General features: G+C 44.7%; 1 protein-coding gene across 2 annotated transcripts in view; it reads right to left on the bottom strand.

Moving 5' to 3' along the window:
• The window catches only part of FAF1 (Fas associated factor 1), a 1,868,643-nt gene that overhangs the window by 852,323 nt on the left and 994,039 nt on the right, over positions 1–22,281 (bottom strand). The window contains exon 10 of one of the 2 annotated variants that reach the window (XM_085602652.1): positions 1,756–1,891. In XM_085602652.1, coding sequence (XP_085458778.1) covers positions 1,756–1,891 — 136 coding nt within the window. The remainder of the gene's footprint in view (positions 1–1,755; positions 1,892–22,281) is intronic. The other variant, XM_085602654.1, reaches the window with a different exon arrangement.

Below are 22,281 nucleotides of genomic sequence, written 5' to 3'. Positions count from 1 at the left end.
CTGACACACATGGATTTGCCAATGCTTGTAGAATTGCTTTCCGCTCATTGTCAACAGTAAACCACACCAAAGCGTCCGCCATGCAGGATATATATTATATATTTGCCACCCTGGAATACATTTTGTTATACTTTTAGAAAATCCATTACAGAACGACCAGCATGCATTTGTGTTGATGCACGGCGGCCATCTTGTAAAGATTTTTTTTTTTTTAAAACATAAGGTCTTTACAAAGTGGCCAATTTGCATTTGCAAGCAGGGCTGGTGGTCACATGGGGCAGATACACCCCACTGGCAATAACAACAGATCAACACCTGCTACCAAAAGTAAAACCCACTGGCTCTGACAAGGTTTGTTTAGTCGGTTTGTGCGGTACAGAAAAGGATTGGCAACATATTTATATACCGTGGATGCTGTGTGGCTTTGTGTTTTGTTTGAGAAAGCCATAGAAGTAGATGTTGAGATACTTACATTTCTAGTTGTGTCAAGAAAATAAATTGATTCCTAGTAAAAACACATTTGTTAACTGAAATTATACCGGTTTTGACCCCTGATTACCAGATCTGGGGAGGTCACAGATCTTTATTTTGCTATTCATTCATAGCAGCATCATAGTGGATTACATGAGCATTGTTTGGGACCATGGATCCATTCCACTGGGGGCCTCTAAGGTACATGTTAACATACTTGGGAATTGCTTACCCTTTGAAATGAGTAAGGATTAGAGAATTGTGTTTGCGTAGCTCCTAAATGGTCTATGTATCAAGCTAACTTCAACAAAGTATTTAATCAAGTTTCCTTCCGTATATGCAGAGTTGCAAAAACAAGAATAAAAATACCCATCGTGATAATTAAAGTCTACACTTTGCATTACTTGGGGAATACATTTTGCAATGCCAGGAAAAACCAGCCGCCTGAACATAAAGAACTGGAGCAGTAGGCTTGTGTTTGATTTGTTACTATGCCTAAGTGGTTTCTACATACATAATAAAACATTCACTGTCAAAGCCAATAAGCCTGCATTAAAGGCCAACTAACGTATACAGGGGCACCCATATATGCTGATTATATAAGTTGTATGCATGAATATTGTTGACCACATTAGAGTCTGCCGTGTGGGATTTAACAGCGCTGGGGAAAAAATGCCAAAAAGAGATTGTGTTATGAATTGAATGAATACCGAAGATTCAATAACTGTGACCAATAGAATGATGATTGAATATATTGGTCAAATGTAAAATAGAGCACCATGCATTCCAATGGAAGAATTCGCAGGGAGGCGGAATGATACACCAAAGAGCCAATAACATAAGTAAAAGTGGGCATAGGCTCACTGCATATATATAGTAAGGCTTTGATAACAATACGTCTGCAGACAGTTGCACGGTCAAGCCACACCTGCAAAATAGGCCCCGCCAGTACTTAATTTGAGCCAGTGGTGGCTGGTGGGGCCCCGGGCACTCATTATTGGGGACTGGCACTTTACAGAGGGCAAGAGATAGAAAAGAAGACAAAGGAGGAAGAGCAAGACGGAACCCGTCACAATGGAAGACAGGAGGAACCCACAAGAGTGAGATGAAGGAGCAGAGTGCCTGTCAGGCACGACGGGGGTTCAAGACTGTACCCGCCCGCCAACATATAATAGCATCAGCCGCGTGCTTCGGAGCAGAGCTTTGGGCACCGGCGCGCCTTCTTTACAAGTTAAGCCCTGGGACCCACATCCCACGCTGCCAGCCCTGCAGCACGATACATACTCATCGGAGACTTTCTTAATGCGGTGGAAGCGGCGGATGTTGTGCCGAAAAGTTCTCCATCGTCCACACCAAACTCGCTGGCATCTTCAAAGTCATCTCCGTCGCTGTCACTCACCATGTGGACGTCTGCGTTCTGCTGGAGGAAACAAACAGGCTCGCATCAGTGACGTAGACACCCTGACTTCCCAACATATCAAACAGGCAAAGATACATTTTCAGTGTTTCTAATATTAATGAAATTATGGTAAATGCATACTCAAGAAAACAGTCAAGAAATGGTAAAAGAAACTCCGTTTACATTTAAGTTCTTTAATTTTTATCAAACAAAAAGGTTACACTTTGAACAAAAGGTAAAAGACTCTCCAGTACAGCTATAAAGATGAACATGATCGATTATTAAAGAGCGTCATCTGAAACACTTTAGCAAGTGATATCAACCCAAAAATGTTCCACATTATTAACGTATGTTAGTTTGTGTAGGTGTCTAGAGTACTTTAAGTAGCTGATTAAGAAATGAAGCGTTTTGTGAGTTCAGGGCGCTTTGTTGCAGCAACAGGACTATTTTTGTGAAGATTCCTACCAAAGCAGTGGTTACTTGCAAATATGTTCATAGCCTACAATATGCATGCTGTTTTCTTCAAAGGGGAAGATTACTTGACATACGCATGACATGCCATAAACAATGATTATCGTGTTGTCAAAGAAATCCCAGTGGCCCAAGTTCCTCTGTGATGAAACACTGGCATATCTGAGGCCCAGGCGCGGCTCGTCATAAAGGGCAGAGGGCCCCACACCCCTTTTACTTTTCCAAGCATGATGTGTCTGTCAGACCAAGCAAAGGTCAACCTGACAGACACTCCTCCTGCTAAAGTCAGGCAGCCAGGTAATTTATATGAGCTAAAGGGCAGGCACCTGGCAACCCGACTGAAGATTTCACAGCCTTGAGGGTGTGACCTCATCAGCAAAGCACTCCGAGGTCTGAACTCTTGTGACGAGGGGGAGCGCCACCGATAGATCAAACGTGAACTTCAGGTTTAAGCCCCAAAAGACGCCTCCTCAAAGAGTGGAGTGGGGAAATCTAACTGACCACGTCTCACTCTGTTAAGAGTTAGGGGAAGGTCCCCCTCTCACTGGCTGAACCTTGGCTGACCCATGAGATGGCTGGTCAATGAGAGGAGGCAGAAGGATCTTCTGGCTATCCCTTCCTTTTCCAAAACCTCCAGGAAGCACCAAGGCCTTTCTGCCTGTCCCTACCGCCACCCGATGTAAAGGGGGGGGGGGGGAGGGGGGGGGGGGGTTCGTGTATGTTTGTGAGTGATTGTGTGAATGTATGTGTATCCATGCAAGTATGCAGTGAATGGGTGTGTGCATATGTGCTTGTGAATGGTTGGGTGTGAGTGAGTGCACATGTGAATGGGTGGGTGGGAGTATATGTGTGGGCTTGTGGGTGAATATGTGGAAGTGAGTGTGTGCTCACCACACTGCTCAGTCACATTACAGGACGGCACTGCAAAGAGCCCAACATTTCCCGTCCCTGACAGCTGATAGTTAACAGTTCCTGCCTGTGGGGACATTTGATGCGATAATGCATATATGAATTTGGTGGGTTGATGCTTCTGCTTAGAATATATGGGCACAGAAGGCACAGTAGTTAATTGACATTGAATATACTGCATTTAATTGATTCCACTCTTTCCTGACTCCCAGAGCACAATTATCATCTAAAATCCGCCCACAGTTTAACGTCTACATAGACCCCCTGTCACAAGTGGAGGGCACAACACTAGATTTATAAAACAAGAATACCCCACTCTACCTCTGGGTATCTAATCTACCAATCATGAGCCACCATAAAAACTTACTTAATTGATTCATCAAATGGACATCTGCCTTTGCCTAAAAACTGAATTCCAACAAGAATGAACTCACAGCTCTACATTCAAGCAATCCTCACCCATCAATACAAAGATGGCTCAATGAATTAGCCCCCTTAAATAGAATGCCCCATCTCTCACCAGCAGCCAAGTCTCTTTGGTCCTCTTAGAAATGTGGGTCTCTAGTTGGTAATGGTCTGCACCTTTGTCCAAGTAGGGATCCTTCTTCCTAGTCAGGGTAAGGGAGTTACACTTCCAAAATAACCCCTGCTCACCCCCTTGGTATCTTGGCACGAGCAGTCAGGCTTATTTCAGAGGTGTGTAAAGCATTTGAACATAACTAACAGTAATACAGTGAAAACACCACAAAAGGACACCACACCAGTTTAGAAAAATATCCAATATTTTTATATATCCAAAACAAGCCCAAAACAACAAAAATCCGGCATACCGTACTTAAAAATATGCACTTTGAAAGAATAAATCCAAAAATGCAGTTGCAAGAAGTCGGTAGGTCCATCGAGTGCTACTGCGATACCGAAAACAACAGAATCCAACAGTTCCTGCTGACCGTGTCAGAGCAGGTCAGCGGTAGAGTCGACAGACAGGTAAACAGTACCTTTTTCGTTGCAGCCGATGACGCTGGATCTGACAACCGTCGCAGTGGCGATGCGAAGCGTAGCAGTGCGCCGTGTGGTGTCCTCAGGTCGCAGTGCAGGCAGCAGCTTAGAGACGGTCGTCCAGCAGCATCGGTGAGACCAGGGCTGCGGTGTGAAGTGGGGCGGTGCTCGATGCAGTACTGACAGATTGTGGAGCAGGCGACCGAGCCGGCTGAAGATCAGTGACCGTGCTGATAAGACCAGGGCAGCGAGGCGAAGCAAGGCAGTGCGGCGTGCAGTGCCCACAGGTCACGGTGCAAGCGGTGGCTCTGTGGCGACGACAGTCATCGTTGTCGGTGAGACCAGGGTTGGGGTGCAAGATGCAGCAGTGCCCTCTGCTGTGACTTCAGGACACCGAGCCAGTGATGGGAGTCGGCTGCTTTTCCTCCTCTGCAGCAACTGAAACCCACGGTCCCAGAGGCAGTGCATAGAGGTGAGTGAAGTCTTTGCTGTCTCTGAGACTTCGTGACCAGGAGGCAAGCTTGGTTACAAGCCCTTGGAGATATTCAGCAACAAGTTAGAGAAAGTTCAGATCATTCCGTCACAGCCCAGGGCAGAAGCAGCAACTGCAGGCCAACCCAACAAAGCGACAACACAGCAAAGGGGCAGTACTCCTCTTGGGAGCTCTTCCAGCTCTCCTTCTTGGATTGTTCTTTGATTCGAGGGAGTTTTAAATTTCTGGGGTCTGTGCCCCAATATTTATACTCACAATTCCTTTGTTCTCTTGTGGCAGTGTGTGTCTGTGCTCAGCAAAAAACAGTTCTGTACTCTCTGGCCCAGCTTCAAGGCAGGAGTTTGAGAAAGCATTGTCAAAGGCAGACCAGGCACATTCAGGTGCAAGGAAATCTCCTCCCTGTACTCTAATTGCAGCTCAAGTCTATTCAGCCCAGCCCGACTCATCCAGGAAAGGCAGGACACACCTCGCCCCCCCGCCCAGTGGCTAACTGTAGAGAATGCACATCCTCAGCCCCCGTCACTCCAAAGCCAGAAAGTCAATCCACAACCCCAGCAGAGGCACACAAGATGGCTAAGCAAGAAAATATTTACTTTCTAAAAGTGGTATTTTCAAACACAGAACATAAAAATCATCTTTACTAAAAAGGTGCATTTCTACATTCGGAGTCCAGGCATAAAAACTCAATTTCCCTATCTTGTCCCAATGGGAAGTTATGCTTATAAGATGTTATAAGTAAACTCACATTCTATCCTATTGTAAAAAACGAAGTACACTGTAATTCACTACCACGCACTAGTACCTGTCCTACCTTTAACTTACACAGCACCCTGCCCACAGGGGGTACCTTGGGCCTACCCTAGGAGTCACGTATATGTAAGTAAAGGAAAGATTAAGGCCAGGAACAGGGGTGCACTTGCCAGGTCGACCTGGCAGTTATAAACTGCACACAGATACTGTAGTGGCAGGTCTGAGAACCCTTTTCAGGGCTGCTTGTGTGGGTGGCACAATCAGTGCTGCAGACCAACTAGCAGCATTTGATTTACAGGCCCTGGCACCCTCAGTGCACTAGGGACTTACCAGAAAATCAAATATGCCAATCATAGAAACACCAATCCAGAACACAATTTACAATAGGAGCATTTGCACTTTCACACTGAACAGCAGTGAGAAAGTGCGCAGAGACATTAAACCAGCAGAATCAAAACCGGGAGGTCAGAAAGCAAAAAGAAAAGGGGAAACATGCCAAAAGATGTCAGGTCTAACAGGTCCTGACCTGATAGCACGTTGAGCTTCACCAATCACATCAAAAGTCTAACAAAAGCGGTGTACCATCTGCACCCTCTTAAGAAAATGAAGAACACCAGGCTTGAAATCCTTGATACAAGTACTAGCTCTCTCACATATTGACAGTGGGAACACAGTCTTAACCGGTCTCGCTAAATCATCTATCTCACCCCTCAAGACCACCCTAAATGCCAGAGCTTGATTGGTGACAAATGTCAGAATTGGATCATCATGGGTCAAATCTTAATAACTCCACTAGTTCCCACTGGAAGCACAACTTTCAAAATCACCTTTTCAATGCACAAAACTGTTCACACAGGGTTCATTGGGTCATAAACCCACCGGAATTGCTTTGTCCTGTGACTTGAACTGATTATCAGGAGTTAAAATTGTATTTTTGTTTGCGAAGGGAGGCAAAATATATTTTTTAAACAGAATCACAGTAATTAATGGACAGTTTTTTTCTATGTCTGCAAATGTCTTGTTTGTGGCAATGCTTGTGGCGCAACTTTTAAAAGGAAATGACGAAATTGGATTTGAGGATTTAAAGATGATTGGAAAGTGGAGGAACTGTTTGCTGGTCTGTGAACCAAAGTCAGTGAAAGGTGGTTATGCCAGTGAGTTTGAGTTTCGCAGGTTGAAACAGATTTCCTGGTATTTTGCTATTCACATAAATCAGAAGGACGGTGACAGGGAGAGGATAAGAAGTTAAGAAATTTGGTTAGCCAATAATGCACTTCATGAAGATAAGGGCATATTAAAAACCCAGTGGGGATGTGTTTTAGCTAAAGTAATGTGATATTATAGGGAGATGGAAATCTCACTGCTGAACGCATCCCCTAAAACTACATTATGACTAAGACATATGCTATCTGTAAAAGTACTACTTTGTTTAACTACCTGTTTGATGCACTATTCTCCATCCTACAGGAAGTTCCATTTTCCTTGTAATAATTGATATGGCCTGCTAACAGTTAACAAGAAGGGATAGTTTGGATTGGATTGTGAGTTCTAGCAATTAGGTTATGTGGGGGGTAGATATTTCAATGAATTTATGTTCAAAGCCATGGAAAATTCATTTGGGACCAGAGCTAATAAAGATGCTCCTTCACAATTACACCTGTGGGAAAAGGCATTGGTTTTGTTGATATCTGGAGCTCATATTTCTCTGAGCCACATAGGACATTCTACAGACTGGGCAACTTGTTCATTCCAAAGAATGAGACTCCCAACATAGAAAGTCTAGAATTCCTAGTGGGAGGTGTATCTGACCACTACCTCCTATTGATGACAACTGTAGCACACACTAGGCACAATGGAATAAACATGGTGACTAAATGCATGGGAACTCAAACACAATGAGACCACCTCTGCCATGCCTAATTACTTCAAAGTCACCATATGGTCTGTGTTGTCGCATACACTACTTTGGGAAGCATACAAAACATTGGAAGACAGAACCCAGGTGTGAGTTGGCTATAAAAAGAAAGCTAGATAGAAGAGACATAACAAAGGTAGATAGAATTACAAGCAGACCAACTTAGAGAGTTGACAGCATTGACCCGTAAAACTTATGTGGACGTTACTAATGGAGCAAGAATACAATGTATATGCGCCCATTGCTATTCATCTGCACATCAACCAAATCCTTATCTCCTCTATCTGACTCCCTTGTGACTCCACAGAGATAGCTAATGAGACTCCTGATAATATTTAGTAGGCACCCCTCCTCAGGTTATCCAATAACTTAATCCAAGCGTTCAGTTCCATCATGCTAGCCAATGCACAGCCTATGGAATGCTTCATTTCCAGCACTACCTCCATTATGATCCTTTCCAAGGATTTCAGCACTTGTACCTTCAAAATACTTTTAGCCAATTCCTTTTCGGGTGCTCTCTACTCCCTTCATTGTCTCAATATTCTCAGTTTTTGAACTGGTCATGTTTAGTAAACGAAAAAAGTCCTTGGGGGGCATCTTTTTCTCAATGTGTCCTTTTTTACTGGCTGAAGTGCGTGGAATGAAGGACTCAATTTTACACTTGTTGGCCATTGTTGTCTTATATCCAGCTGACCACAGGGACCTTGAGCTGTAAAATACATCTCTCTTCTCCAGACTTACCTGTGGGTTTGAGACAATCATCTAGATATAGACATCACTTATGTGGCTTTCTAAAACTCACAGTCCCTGTATTTCAGAAGTGAAGATGACAAACACAATCATGAGCTGCTCCATCAGCAGTGCCTTCTTGACAAACTAAGAATCTCATCTTAATATGTTTCTACCTCCACCATTGGAAAATATTCCTATGTCCACAAGTTTCCCTAAATTCTCTTGAGGGCACCTTGAAAATCTTGGATAATCGGCCATGGATCACAGTGATATATAGGAAGCATTTGAATGCCATACTTAAAGCCAATTTCAAGATTAACATGAGGTTTTCAAATGACCCTGTACCAGTGGTGGTTACTAAAGTATTAAGCTAAAGAGTGTAACAGTATTTAAAAAAAAGTGAAGGCAAGAACAAATTGATTGCACTGGTGGTTCCTTATTGGTATTGTGTGTCTTAACATTTAAATGACTGTTTGTGACAAAAAGAAAGATGTCTGTCGCACTGTGATTCATCACCTCAATGTTAAAGGAGCTACTTGAAATTTAAGCTAAGATGAGTTATGCCGAGGATATTAAGGATGTCCCCAGCCAAGAATGTGGTAGGCTGATGTCAGTGTTATTATAAAATAACCATGCACAACAGCCTCAGAGGACAAATATGGCACCCCACATTCACCAGCAATGACAAATTCAGCAGGAGCGACAGAAGGGGAGGTTACAGTTGCCTAAATTAGCTCCATGTAATGAAGAGGTGCATGCACCATTACACAGAAATTGTGGTAAGCAAAGGTCAAGTTACAAAACGGGCTGCATAAAACACAAATGAAAAGAAAAGTAAAAACTAACAAATGGATCGAAGGTATAAACAAGGCAAAATAACTGACCAGGAAAAGCTATTAAACTGATTATGGGAAGGGACAATCTCAAGGTCTACCAAGGATTACATTCTGAAATCAATTAAAAACTGTTAGTTGTTTTTCCATGCTGTTGGGGAAAAGTAAACAACAAATGCATGAAGCAAACATCTGTGAATCCAGCTAATATACTATATTTCTCATGGTCAGGAATGGAAATAGTTGTTAAAGCATGCCCATATCTTGCTGGCACTGAAAGCCTTCCAGACACAGAGATAGTTGTGAAAGTAAGCTACTAACTACTTTTCTTTAACATGGACCAGGACAAGACATCAAGGATGTTGGAAATATTTCTTAAAAGACCTGTTCGTAGAAGACAATGAAGATAGTAAGGTCAGTGGAGGATAAACTGAAGGGACTGGCTAACAGTGACAGGGTTGAGAGGGAGCAGTTCTCACAAATAAAGATGAAAACTTAGGGGGGCATGTCTACTGTGGTGAGAGATTACGAAGACTAAGTCTAAAGAGATTGAGGGTGTTGCGATGCTAGAAGCAAAGAATGGGCAGCCAGACAATCTTCAGCGGGAGACTCAAATCTGGATCTTGGGGAGACCCCAGATCCAACCTGAGGACCTGAAGGAGGATTTATGTGCTGTTCTGGGTGGACTCTTTGAGATAGTGATGGATGTGGTAAGGTCTTCTGGTGGGTACCCTTAGGCAGGGATATGCTGGGTCCTTACAAGCTCCTGTTCTTACTTGATCTCAGCCCAGAGACCTAGGCTCAAAAGATCCTTGAAACTTAGCGTACTTTGCATGATAAGTGCATAGTGGCATCCGTTGGCTATCCAATGCAGCAGAGAGTGGATTTGCACAGAAGAAACAGTCTTCACCCAGGTGGACTCGGATACAGATTTTTTGTACAATCTACCAGTGGATGGAACTGGATGATAGTGTTATGGCAAGCTGTGTTTAATATTTGGGGCTGAGGGTTACCTACCCTTTAGCTTGAGTTCATGTTGGAGATTTGGGGACTTGGGGTGGAGGGTTCTAACGAGTGAATTGCTGTTTCCCTTCTCTTTCCCCTATCGCCTTGAGGGCTATTTAGGCTGAGTGAGTTTAATCTTCCCTTTAGAGTCACCTGTCCATTGCTCAAATTCAATTATGTAAGGTGGATGGCACTAATGTGGCATTTGTCATTCTGTAGGTGCGTGCATGCGTTCAACACACATGTGCACGACTGCAAAAACACACAGCATTGTTTGCTTTATTTACTGATTCAAAATGGATTGGTGAATAAAAAAAAATTGCACGAATGAGCCGTTTGGGGAGGGGGTGGGGTGGGGTGTGAAAACGAGAGTGAATACACGTGAAAAAGAGGAACATGTAGGTTGGGAGAAGCACACATGCAAGAGAAAGTAAAACCAATGTGTGTGGGGGAGAAAAGCACATGCACAATTGATAGTAAAGGGGGGGGGGAGAAAAGCACATGGGGGCGACCACTAGAAACCACAAACTTTCATGAATTGCCTACAGAAAAGTGAGCCAAGGAAGCATACAAGTCAACCAGTCAGAAATAGTAAATAGGCTATGTTCTAGGGAAGGGACAAACGCAAAATGGACCTGCTGAAACAAAGAAAGCAATACAATAGAAATCAAGCAAATTAGAGTTACAATAAAGTCAAACAGTGGTAAGTAATGGGTGGGCTGCAAATCCTGTATTTTCTGGGTAAACCCACATTGTGTGTTTTGCTACGAGACAGCTGTGTGGCAGGCTCAACCTAAAAATCAAAGGTTAAAGTGACATACCTAAGTGGTACTTGAACAACTGCATGCACATTTCCCAAGTATTTCCCTTTTCAGGTACATAAACATTTAACATTGGTAAGTTGAGTACGTAGATAAAAGGGAGTAGACAGAAAAATAAAACACCCCCCACTTTGACTCATATATAGCAATACATATGCGAGTAGAGTGAGCAATCCCAATCCTTCCTATGAAGGGTCATGGGAATTGTACTTCTGTGGAAAATTGGTAGAAAATTATGAATATTATTGCATTATTTTAAAGGAACTTGGCCAAAAACGACACATTTGCCTGTACTGACCTATACCTCTCATTCATTCATTCTATCTTCTTTCTTTCTATAATTCCCTTTCCTTGTTTCCATCATCTTTGTTTATTGTGTATGTCATTCGTTCTTTCAATCTATCTTTCCTCTTGTCCATTCGTCTTTCATTCTATCAGCCCTTTTTTCTAGCTTTCCATCCTTCTTTATATGTTTGTTCTTATGCTGCTCTGTGTATTCTTTCAGACTTTCTTTGCAGCTTTTCTTTTTGTATTCCTTTTATCTGTTAATTCTTTCTTTCTCTTCTTTCCTTCAATCATCCATCCTTTCATCTTAAATTTCTTCAAATATATTATTCTGCCTTCGTTCTTCCTTTCCTTGATTTTTCTACTTTTCACTCTTCATTCTTTCTTTATATCTTTTCTCCTTATTTCCTGTATTCATTTGTACCTTTGATCCTTCATGCTTCCTTTTCCTCCCTTCATTATTTGCATTGCACTTGTTTTCTTTTGCGCTGTCTCACTTCATTGGCCTCTTTTACTGCCATGTCATGTTAATGCTTTGTATTTCAATCTATCACTGTTTCAACCTGCTTTTAAAAAGGTTTTCTTTTGGTCTCCATCACACAGTTGTGTTACCATAATTTATTCTTTCAGAGTTTATTAGTTTTAATGTGTGACTTGCAATGACCTGTGGCCAAAGCTAAATGTTGAGATGGGCCAAAACACGAATAAATCTGACTCAGTAGCACCCCCGCCTAAGCTGGTATAGGGTGGTTCACTATGCCCTTGCCTATATTAGAAAATGATACCAGCTACAAAACAAATAGAAATAGTCTAGCTTGCAGTATTGAAATTAGGATTATACACAAGCAATCTGAGCATTTAAACATCAATCCAAACTTCAAACGCAAGGATGACGGTTAACTGATCCAAGAAAAATGTTTATCATCACCACAAATAATTGATGTTTAATTGAATTTTTTCAGCAATGAAATGGATGTCATTTTCATTAAGTGATTACAGAAATAAATGTAAAGGTTAATTAGACCAATTCCATTCTTTCTTGGCAGCGCTGAATGACAAACATGCTCCAGCAAAAGGTGTATAAATGGAACCAATATCTCAACATAGAGAATATGTTTTCTTTATTAATAAAGAAAAAAACGTTATCGAACTGTCCATTAGTTGTGATACGGTGGTCAAATACATTTTAACGGTATTCAAAACTGTTCCAAATGCTGAGCAGCAAAGTTAATTACATTAAATTGAATTAATGACTGAAATGAATAGTCAGACTTTTGTTTTTTAATGCATTAGGGCACTGAATGTCTACACATGCACAGTCTGTCACTAGGCTCAAAGGAGTTTATCAATCGCTTATTTAAGTTTTCCATTCTAACCTATCCTCGGACATAGAATTCGCCTGGAAGGGGACACTACGGTCAAAACGGAGGCGGTTGTCATCAGTAGAGGACCTAGAGCGGACATTAAGTCTAAAAGACACCCGCAGTGCGATGCAAGGTCACAAAGAGAGATGCTGTAAAGGAATGGTGGAAGATGACCTTGAAAAAAGACTGATTGTATTTGAAGGCCTATCCGAGGCAAGTGCAGCCTAGCATGAGTACACCGTCGTCAACCATGGTCCCCATGTATAAACCATGAGTGAGAGTGTTTTGCCAATGAACACAAATACCAAGCCAAACCCCACCGTTGTACATGCCAGCCTTGGTCTATGGAGCAAGGACGCAGCTCAGAGAAAGGGTTACACTTCTCGGTATAAATGGCAGGGTTTAAAGCTTTACTCTTTAGGTCACTGCTACATTGGCAGCGGCTTAGCAAGGAAGCCACGTGTACAGAGCAAAATGGGCTCTGCTCCCATGGTTAGGGGCCGACCTACAGCCAACATTCTGGTGCAGATGGCCCTTCAGACCTCTAGGCCTAGTGCCATTGGACCTGCTGCACTACTGACTGCTTCACCTCTGGCTGGTATGCTACCTAAACATCTGTATTTTAACGGAGTCGTACAATTAGCTCAATGTTTGTACGTCACCGCAACTGTTACATCCGGTGGTTATGAGGGCATTGCTTCGTATGTTTCTACAAAGTGAGATGCTACTTCGCATGCAGGTAATTATACACTGATTCTGTTGGGGGTTGGGTAGTGTTCAGGGGTAGAGAGGGATTTAGAAATTAAGGGATGGGTGTTGTTTAGGGTATGGATGAGGAGGGTTCAGGGATGGGTTGTGTTCACGGGTGGAGAGGGAGTTTTATGATTCTGATATAGTTGATGATTAGGGATGGAAACGTTGTTTTAGGATTCAGGCATGGGTGGTGTTTCTCCACTGCTAAAGGATTTTAGGGTTAGGAGATGGGTGGTGTTTCGAGGTGGAGAGAGTTTTTAGGTTTCAGGGATTGGCTGTATTATTGGGGAAGAGCAGTTTTGGGGTTCAGGGATGATGGTGTTTGAGGTGAGGGTACAGAGGGGTTTTTATGGTACAGGCCTAGGTTGTGTTAAGGGGAAGAGGGTTTTTAAGGGTTATGGGATGGGTGATGTTTAAGAGGTGGTCAGGGGTTTTTATGGTTCAGGAATTTTTGATATTCACAGGTGAAGGGGTTTTTTAGGGTTCAAGGATGGATGGCGATTAGAAATAAAGAGTGCTTTTTCCTTTTTTTTTTAGATTTCAGGGCTGTGCGGCATTAAGGGAAGTGAGGGATTAATGTAACGGCTCGTGTTGTAGTGCCAATTACATTCGGATACATTAATACATGGAAAAGAGCAACCAAAAGTAACAACTGACATTATATATATATATATATATATATATATATATATATATATATATATATATATATATATATATATATATATATATATTCTCTGCTAAAAGCCCACTTTCTACTGTCTGCTGTATAACAAATCACTAAAGGATTGCTGGCCAACCTGATTACGGTGTGAAATAATCTACATTTCGATCATTACGTCTTGAGAGCAGTTCGAAAACGGCTAACATATTTTGTGGCATAATTTATGAGAGAGAGGTATGTGGCGCACAAGATGGCATGTCCGTCCTGACCATAAAATCTGCGTTAATCAATATACATCCAAATATGCCCTACACTCAACGGACTCTTTTCATATGCCCCGGTGAGAGGTGCGAAAGCTACCACAGACCCGTCCAGCCACAGGGTTGCAGAGTCTGACTCAGGTAAAAAAAAACTAGATGGCACCTCACAATCAAGATGGGTTTCGGAACATGGTTGCATCTAAAAATACAGCAGGGTGAACAACTTGTTGTCAGTTCTGAGTCTGCACCCCGCCACCACCTTCACCCAAAGAAATTGAAAAGTGCTCTTAGTGACATCATAAAACCTACTCCTACGCAGAGGAAGACAACAGCAGCGAATAAGGAGCAGCAAGAGCAGAGGTGCAAGGCAAATAGGAGATCCATGTGCCCTAGATGGAGAATCATGTTGAGACCTTGGGTGTGGCAAGGGATGGCACGACAAGTCAGAGAGGAGGATCGAAGCCCGACCCAGTGGCGGCCCCTCCATTAGGGCGGAGGAGCGCTACCTGCCCGCCACCACCCGCAAATAAAATGATAATAAAACGGGTCTCTAACCCATTTTATGATCATTTTATTTTAATCCCCCTGGAACTGCCCCCAGGCCTCTGACGAGTCTTGGGGGCGCGTCCAGGGGGATGACAATGTGGCGGGGGATAGTGCACTCCCATCTCCCTTCACTGCGCACGAGGTGTTTGGCCGCCGTTTTAGGCCAGCCAAACTACCAATGTGCAGTGAAGCTTTCTCCAGCCCCAACTGCGTTGCTGTAGCAAGTAGGCACAGGCTCCCAGTCAGCCTGGGAGTGCAAAGTCCTAGCACTCATGCCAATCAAGACACTGCTTTCCTGCAGCGTCATGATTGGCCACAGTGGTCTGGGAGCCTATCCCTGAAGCAGGAAGAGCGCGATGGAGTGGACCGCGGAGGAGGCGGCGATCAGGTAAATTAATTTATTTAATTGTATTTTGTCCCCCGACCCCCCACCCCCAGCTCCCTCCTCCAGCCCGCCCTGCCACTTTGGCAGGGGACGGGTCGTGACTAGCCCAACCCCGCACCCTGCTAAGGAGAAGAATCAAGGAATGGCCCATGACACACGAGTTCCATGGCGACACATGTGAGTGAACCTTTGGGAAGTAGAGCACAGCGCGGTGAGGTGGACTCCAGGGCCTCAGAGATGAGTGGAACCGCAGCATAGGAAGACGTTGAAGGAGGGTTGAGTGTACGCCAACAAAGAAGGGATACATTCCTGGGCAGTAAGAGGACGTAAAGACCAGCGTGATGCCAGATTACCTATGGATGAAGTGTGCAGTTCAAATGACAGAATGTCTGGCGCCCCCGAAGTGAAGTGAAAACAAGCCTCGATATCGTGCCCCAGATGTGGCAGAGAAAAATATTGATGGCGATCTGTATAGAGAGATGGGGAAAATACCGTAAACAGTGTAAATGGAGCCTACGTATGCTGGTAACAGCTGCATGACTAATGCAGTGCGGAAAAACAAGATGGCCGCAAAGAAAGGCAGCACCAGATATAAAAGAGAGGGGAGTGATAGCACAAGCACAACAACTGTATCCCCCATCATAAAGAAACAAGGCAACACACATACCCCAAGCGGCCTTGAACACCCATTATTGAGAACATATGGCAGATCAACTCCAAAGGGCCTGGCTGCATGTGCTTCACAAACAATACAGATGGGAAGCAAGCTGAGCGCAGTGGGTACACAGTGAAACCCCAAGTAATACTCCAAAAGACTAGGCTCCAGAAAGTCAGCAAGGCTATAGGGACCTCAAACAATAAAGGCCAAAATAGGCAATGGAGAAAAAATAAAGACAACCGAGCCCCTAAATAGAGAAACATAGCTAAATACACGAAAGTGGTCCCCCACAGGACAGCAAGCATATCTGGAGAGGAAGGACAACAAGACTCACTGCGGCTGGCCACAATCATACAGGCCAAACAGAGCTCTAAGGTTAACCCTGAATCTTTCTTACCCAGGTTAAAAGTAATATTTAATATCTACCATAAATACTCAGGACTCAGTATTAAATGTAATATATCATTGCTATATCCACCAGGGACTTGCTACCAGACAGGAGCTTGCCAGTACCTTTAAGGGTGGAGATCTGCCCCGTTAAATACCTATAGCTATGGATCTCCAAATGTGAAAAACACACTATGACAACTTGGCTCCATTGAACAAGCTACCTACCTTGGATAACACCTTATCTGGTAGAGACTATCTAGCTGCAGATTCCTTACCTTAGAATATTTCCAAGGCATCAGACTGGATCTAGGGGATTTTGAGCAGTACCTCTGTGTGCCAGTTTGGAGATATATTTCGGCTCAGCGTCATCCACACCCAAAATGACGTGTGCGCTACCGATATAGCCACCACCACGTCACGCTGATAAAACAGTTACTTTTGCGACTGTTTACACCAAGGCGCAACAATTACTACTGTTGTGAATTACTAAGGCCCTAAGAATGGTGTCCCTTTCACTGCAATCGGCTGACAGAGCTCCCAGGATGTGAGGGTCAGTAAGGAATCTGCGGCTAGACCAATCAATCAATCAGGGGCATTGTAAGCGCCCTACTCAACCGTGAGGGTCTTAAGGTGCTGGGTGGGGGGGAGAAAAGGGGGGTTACCAGCTCCGTTCAGTCAAAGAGCCAGGTCTTAAGCGTCTTCCTGATTATGTTCAGGGAGGGGGCGCATCTGATGTTGATCGGAATTTCGTTCCAGGTCTTCGCCACGCTGTAGGAGAAAGCTCTTCCCCTGTTTTGGCTCTGCGGATCCGCTGGACTACAGCGGGGGCGAGGTCGGCGGATCGGAGGTTTCGCTTGGGTGCATGGAAGGAGAATCTTTTGTTGAGGTATTTGGGTCCAGTGCTGTGGAGGCATTTTGAAGGCGTGGGTGAGTATCTTGAAGGTGATTCTCTTTTCTATGAGGAGCCAGTGGAGGTTCTGCAGGTGTTGGGTGATGCGCTCGTGTCAAGGGATGTCGAGGACGAGTCTGGCTGCGGTGTTCTGTATGGTCTGGAGTTTGCGGAGCAGGTACTTGTTGATCCTGGCATAGAGGGCATTTCCGTAGTCCAGTCTGCTGGTTATGAGAACGTGGGTGACGGTCTTCCTTGATTTGGGGGGGATGCATTTGAAGGTCTTTCGGAGAATGCAGAGGGTGTTGAAGCAGCTGGAGGTGACGGCGTTGACCTGTCGGGTCATGGAAAGGGAGGAGTCGAGTACAATGAGTACAATGCTGAGGTTACGTGCGTGGTCCGTAGGGGTGGGAGGGGTGCCAAGGGCGGTGGACCACCAGGTGTTGTCCCATGCAGAGGGGGAGGGTCCAAGCACGAGGACCTCTGTTTTCTCCGAATTGAGCTTCAGGCAGATGCTGCTCATCCAGGATGCGACGTCCTTCATTCCTTCCTGGAAGTTGAGCCTGATGGTGGTGGGGTCCTTGGTGAGGGAGAGGATGAGCTGGGTGTCGTCAGCGTAGGATACTATGCTGAGTCCGTGCTGTCTGACGATGGCGCCAAGGGCGGCCATGTAGATGTTAAGAGCGTGGGGCTGAGCGACGATCCTTGGGCTACTCCGCAGTTGATTTCCGTCGGTTCGGAGAGGAAGGGTGGTAGTCTGAATCTTTGGGTTCTGCCGGAGAGGAAGAAGCGGATCCAATCAAGGGCAGGTTCCCTGTATTCCGGCGTCGCAGAGTCTGGCGGTGAGTGTGCAGTGGGAGACTGTATCGAACGCTGCAGAGGGGTCGAGTAGATAGAGTCAATAACAGGTAAGGTGTTACCGAAGTTAAGTAACTTGTTCATCTGATAGAGACTTCTAGCCACAGATTCCTTACCTTAGAATGGATTCCCAAGCAATGCCTACCAAGCAGCAGGTGGGTGAGCAAAGCCACTTTAAACCAGAAAGTCCTGCAAGACTGAACGGGTTAAATGCCCGTCGTAATGGACCTGACTGTTCAGATAGTAGTGTTTGGTAAATGTGTGCAAAGATGCCCATGTTGCTGCCTGATAGATGTCCAGCACAGGGACTCCGCGGGCTATTACACTGGTTGCAGCATTAGCTCTGGTGAAATGAGCCTGCAAACCTTCAGGGGGGTCCTTCTTTGCCAATGTGTTGCAGATCTTGATACAGAGCACTATCCATTGTGAGATAGTCTGCTTCTGCAGAGCCTTTACTTTCTTAGCTCCTACATACCCCCGAAGAGTTGATCGTCCACTCGGAACTCTTGTGGAATCAAGGCAGAAACATATCGCTCTTTTTGGGTCCAGAAAGGTAGAGTCTCTCATCCTCTTTGGATGGTGAGGGGGAGCAAAGAAGGTTGGCAGAGTGATGTTCGGGCCTACATGGAAGGGAGTTGCAACCTTCTGAAGGAAGCAGGCACGTGACCTGACCTGCTTGTCCGGGTAGAAGGTGGTGTAGGGATCGTGTACCGAGTGTGACTGTAATTCGCGGACTCTCTTAGCCAATCTTATGGCCACTAGGAAGGCAGATTTGATACTCAATAGCCTAAGAGCGGAAGTGTGCAGAGGCTCAAAGGGGGCACACATCAAGAAGGCTAGAACAAGATTAAGATCTCACAGGAACATGATAAATGGCTTGGGGGGCAACGTGTGCTGCACGCCTTTAAGAAACCTAGCCCCAACTGGTGACTCGAATAAAGAAGGTTGGTCCAGCAACCACAAAAATACTAAAATGCTGGTAACCTTGAACTGTGCCCAGAGTAGAGCTCTGCTGGGCCAACGATAGAGCAAACAAAACGCTCTTAGAGAGAGGTGCAGAAAGAGGGTTGATGTTATTACAATCACACCATGTCACAAACTTATCGCAATGGCAGGCACAAAACAGATTTGATGGAGGGACGCCTGGCTTCCAGAATAACATCACAGACTTCGAGAGGAAGGTTGAAAGCTGTCAACTGTCGCCACTCATTCTCCACAACTGAAAATGGAGGGTGCGCTGTTTCAGGCACAGTAACCTCTCCTGTTGCTGCTACAGAAGATCATCTCAAAGCAACAGCCTGATTGGGAGCCCGATGGTCATGTTCAACAGCTCAGGGTACCAGACTCTGTGCCAAAGCCACAGCCAAAAGAATAACTTGGTCCTGGTCGTTACTGATCTTCATAAGAACTCTGGACAGGAGTGGTATAGGCGGAAAGACGTTCAGTAGGCCGGAGCTCCACTCGAGGAAATAAGTGTCTCAGAGTGAGAGCCACCTTGGAACCTCCAGCATGCAAAACTGTGAAAATTGAATGTTCTCGGTGGTGGTGCTGGGTAAGGAAACTGGGGTGCCCAGGAGCAGGGCAATGGCAGTAGGCAATTGTCCTATGCACAGGAGCCCCTGTCCAGGTCTTGGACCAGGCGCCAAGTAGGACGTTCGGGTAAGGACTTCATTAAAGGAGAGTAAAGGTTGGGAAAGGGAGACTCCCTGCTGAAGCACGTTTGTCTTAACTGCCACTGAGAGTAAATGAATAACCAAGACCTAAGCCACCCTATGCATCACCATAGTGAGAGGCGCTCCCTGCTCCGTAGCCATGGAAGGTGAAGAGAGCAAGCCAGTGTCAGGTGAGCTGTCTAACCCACTGGTCTCCACCAGTACCTCATAACAGTCGTCCTCATTCTCATCTAGGGAATGCTGGTATACATAAGGGTCCTCAGACCCTTCCCACTCATCTCCCTCTCCAGGCTTGTCAAATGCAAAAGGCACTAGCTCTGATCTGATCATGGGTTCTGTTGGCGCAGGAATCAGCACTGGGCAACATCTGTCCGGGTCCATATCGGAGTCAGAAATGACGATGGGGATGGTGCCACTGTGGGGCAGCAACACTGGAGCGGGCACCGAGGAGGGTCTCGGTCTTGCCGACAGCTCCGCTCTGAATCCACTATGGGATCCATGACGAAGAGAGAGGACCTGCCAGCGAGAATCTAGTTGGGGCCCAGAGGGCGCTACAAAGGAACCAGGGCACCAAAATATGAGGTGCATGGCCTCGTAAAATTCTTTAAGATGGGCTGGGCTCTCATCGGCTTCAGGAAAGTCAGGGAAGAGCGGACCAGACCCTGAGTCCGACTCTGCCGAAGCGCATGGCCTGGAGTGCTGACGATCCCATTCATTGTCAGAAGCCTTCGTCAGGCGCTTTGAACTCAAAGATCTCTTCAACTTCTTCTGTTTGTAGGACTTACTCTACTTCCCTACCAACTTTGAGTGGGATGATGATCGCCGTGTGCAGCTCAGTGAACAGTCCAGGGACTTTCCACACAATCGTGATCTTGAGCGTTGAGAGGTCGTCCAACGTCTGGTGGCGAGGAGCTGGAGGGATCGCAGGTGCGGGAGTCCGTGCAGGTCTTGAGAGTCGTGGTTTCTCTTCCAGCACCATAAACAAACCAAATGTGCGTCTGTCACTGACATCTGCCTATGACAGGCACCAAATGGTTTAAACCCAGCTGGTTGCTTTGGGGACATCCTGTCACACCAGGAGGGAAAATCTCTCAAAAAAGAGTGACAAAAGATGAGAAAAAAAGCCAGTAAAACACCACAGAGAGTAGCTCTACCGGATCAGCGACATATGGCAGGGAAAGGAAAGAACTGACAGTAGTGCACCAGGATGGCGTGTATGTAGGTACCACGCACATTTCCAGTGCCAAAGCAAGAGCTGAATGATGCTACCTGCTGGTGTGCATGCGTTCTGTAAAAATAATTCCAAATCCAGTCTGAAGCCTGGGAAATATTTTAAAGTAAAGAATCTGCAACCAGAAGTCTCTATCAGACAATACACAAATTTGAAAGACGCAGCGCATCGGTGCAATCTGACAATTTCTCTCCTTAGGAGATCCGCAATATTTAAGATGACTGGGTTACCAATGTTTACATTATACTAAAAAATAGAACATATGAGATACCAATAACCTTTTAAAATAAATTAGACCAATTGACACTAATTCTGGACGGGCATTACCCGTCGAATAGCGCTAAGTACACTTAAATGACCGCCGTATAAAGGAGAGAGGGGATGGAGCTCCCAAATATTCGTAAGTATTATGAAGCAGCTCAAATGTGTATTGTTAGAAATGGGTCTATGCACACTGGAAGAGTCAGCATATAGATTAGACCGCCACACAATAGATAGAAATGTATACACTCCTTCCTGCTACAAACATGGAGATCCTTCTATGGCATGTCTTAAATCATAAAATGGGATAAAAGATTATCCCCAAAAATACCCTTGTAGGTACACAATTTATTAAAAGTAGTAAAAAAGGTTACCAGGACTTAAGAAATGGAATGACATATATACCTCATCCCTAGAAGATGTATGGTATGTGAAAGGAATAGTGCCCTTTGAGCATCTGCAGAATGACTACAAGATGGCTTCATCACAAGTGTTCATTACAATTTAAAATAACAGCAGATGACGTGACCAAAGAGAACTCCAGTTCAAGAGGAAGTTAATGGATGGGAGAATGACAACACATGCCATTTCTTTCACGCGTAGTACTCTAATGATGACCACACAAAGAGAGCTCCTAGAGTTGAGGAATAAATGGGAGGGAGAGTTCGGAACTCTTGCTCATGACTGGTAAGACGCACTAAGGCTCCAAAAGGAGTAGCAATAAAAGCCAGTTTTAGACTTGTACAACTCAAAATATTACATCAAATATATTATAGTTGAACATTGTATATAAATTAGGCAGGACTGCCAATGATGGATGCATAAAACACTGCGGATTGAGGGGCACAGTTCTGCATTTTGTAGGAAACTGTGGAAGTGAGACCATGTCCAGTGTAGACGACTGGAGTGAGGGGTATGGATGCATGGATGATTATGTAAAAATGCTTAAAAACAATACATAATGAGCAAGGATGTCACTAAAAATATGAAAAGATACGAGGAGGTTGCATACTGGATTAGGATTAGAAGGGTTGTCAACAAAATATGAGTGCCTTACTGAGGACAAGATTAGTGCTGGAGATGCCCCTCCTTAGGGAGTGAGCTTTGAAGAAATAAAGTAAAGAATAATCTTGCGAAGTAACAGCCCAAGTACTGTATGGAATGTGACGCATGCTGTGTTATCAATGAGTAGTCACCGACGACCAGGGACGAGTAAACCTGAAAAAACCTACTGATTTTTGTAATGCGATTCTGGAAAATAAAACT

Source organism: Triturus cristatus, chromosome 4_2 (assembly GCF_964204655.1).
Source record: "Triturus cristatus chromosome 4_2, aTriCri1.1, whole genome shotgun sequence".
Classification (NCBI taxonomy): domain Eukaryota; kingdom Metazoa; phylum Chordata; class Amphibia; order Caudata; family Salamandridae; genus Triturus; species Triturus cristatus.
Note: the sequence above shows the minus strand (reverse complement) of the source record. Positions and strands in the feature narration are given on the sequence as shown.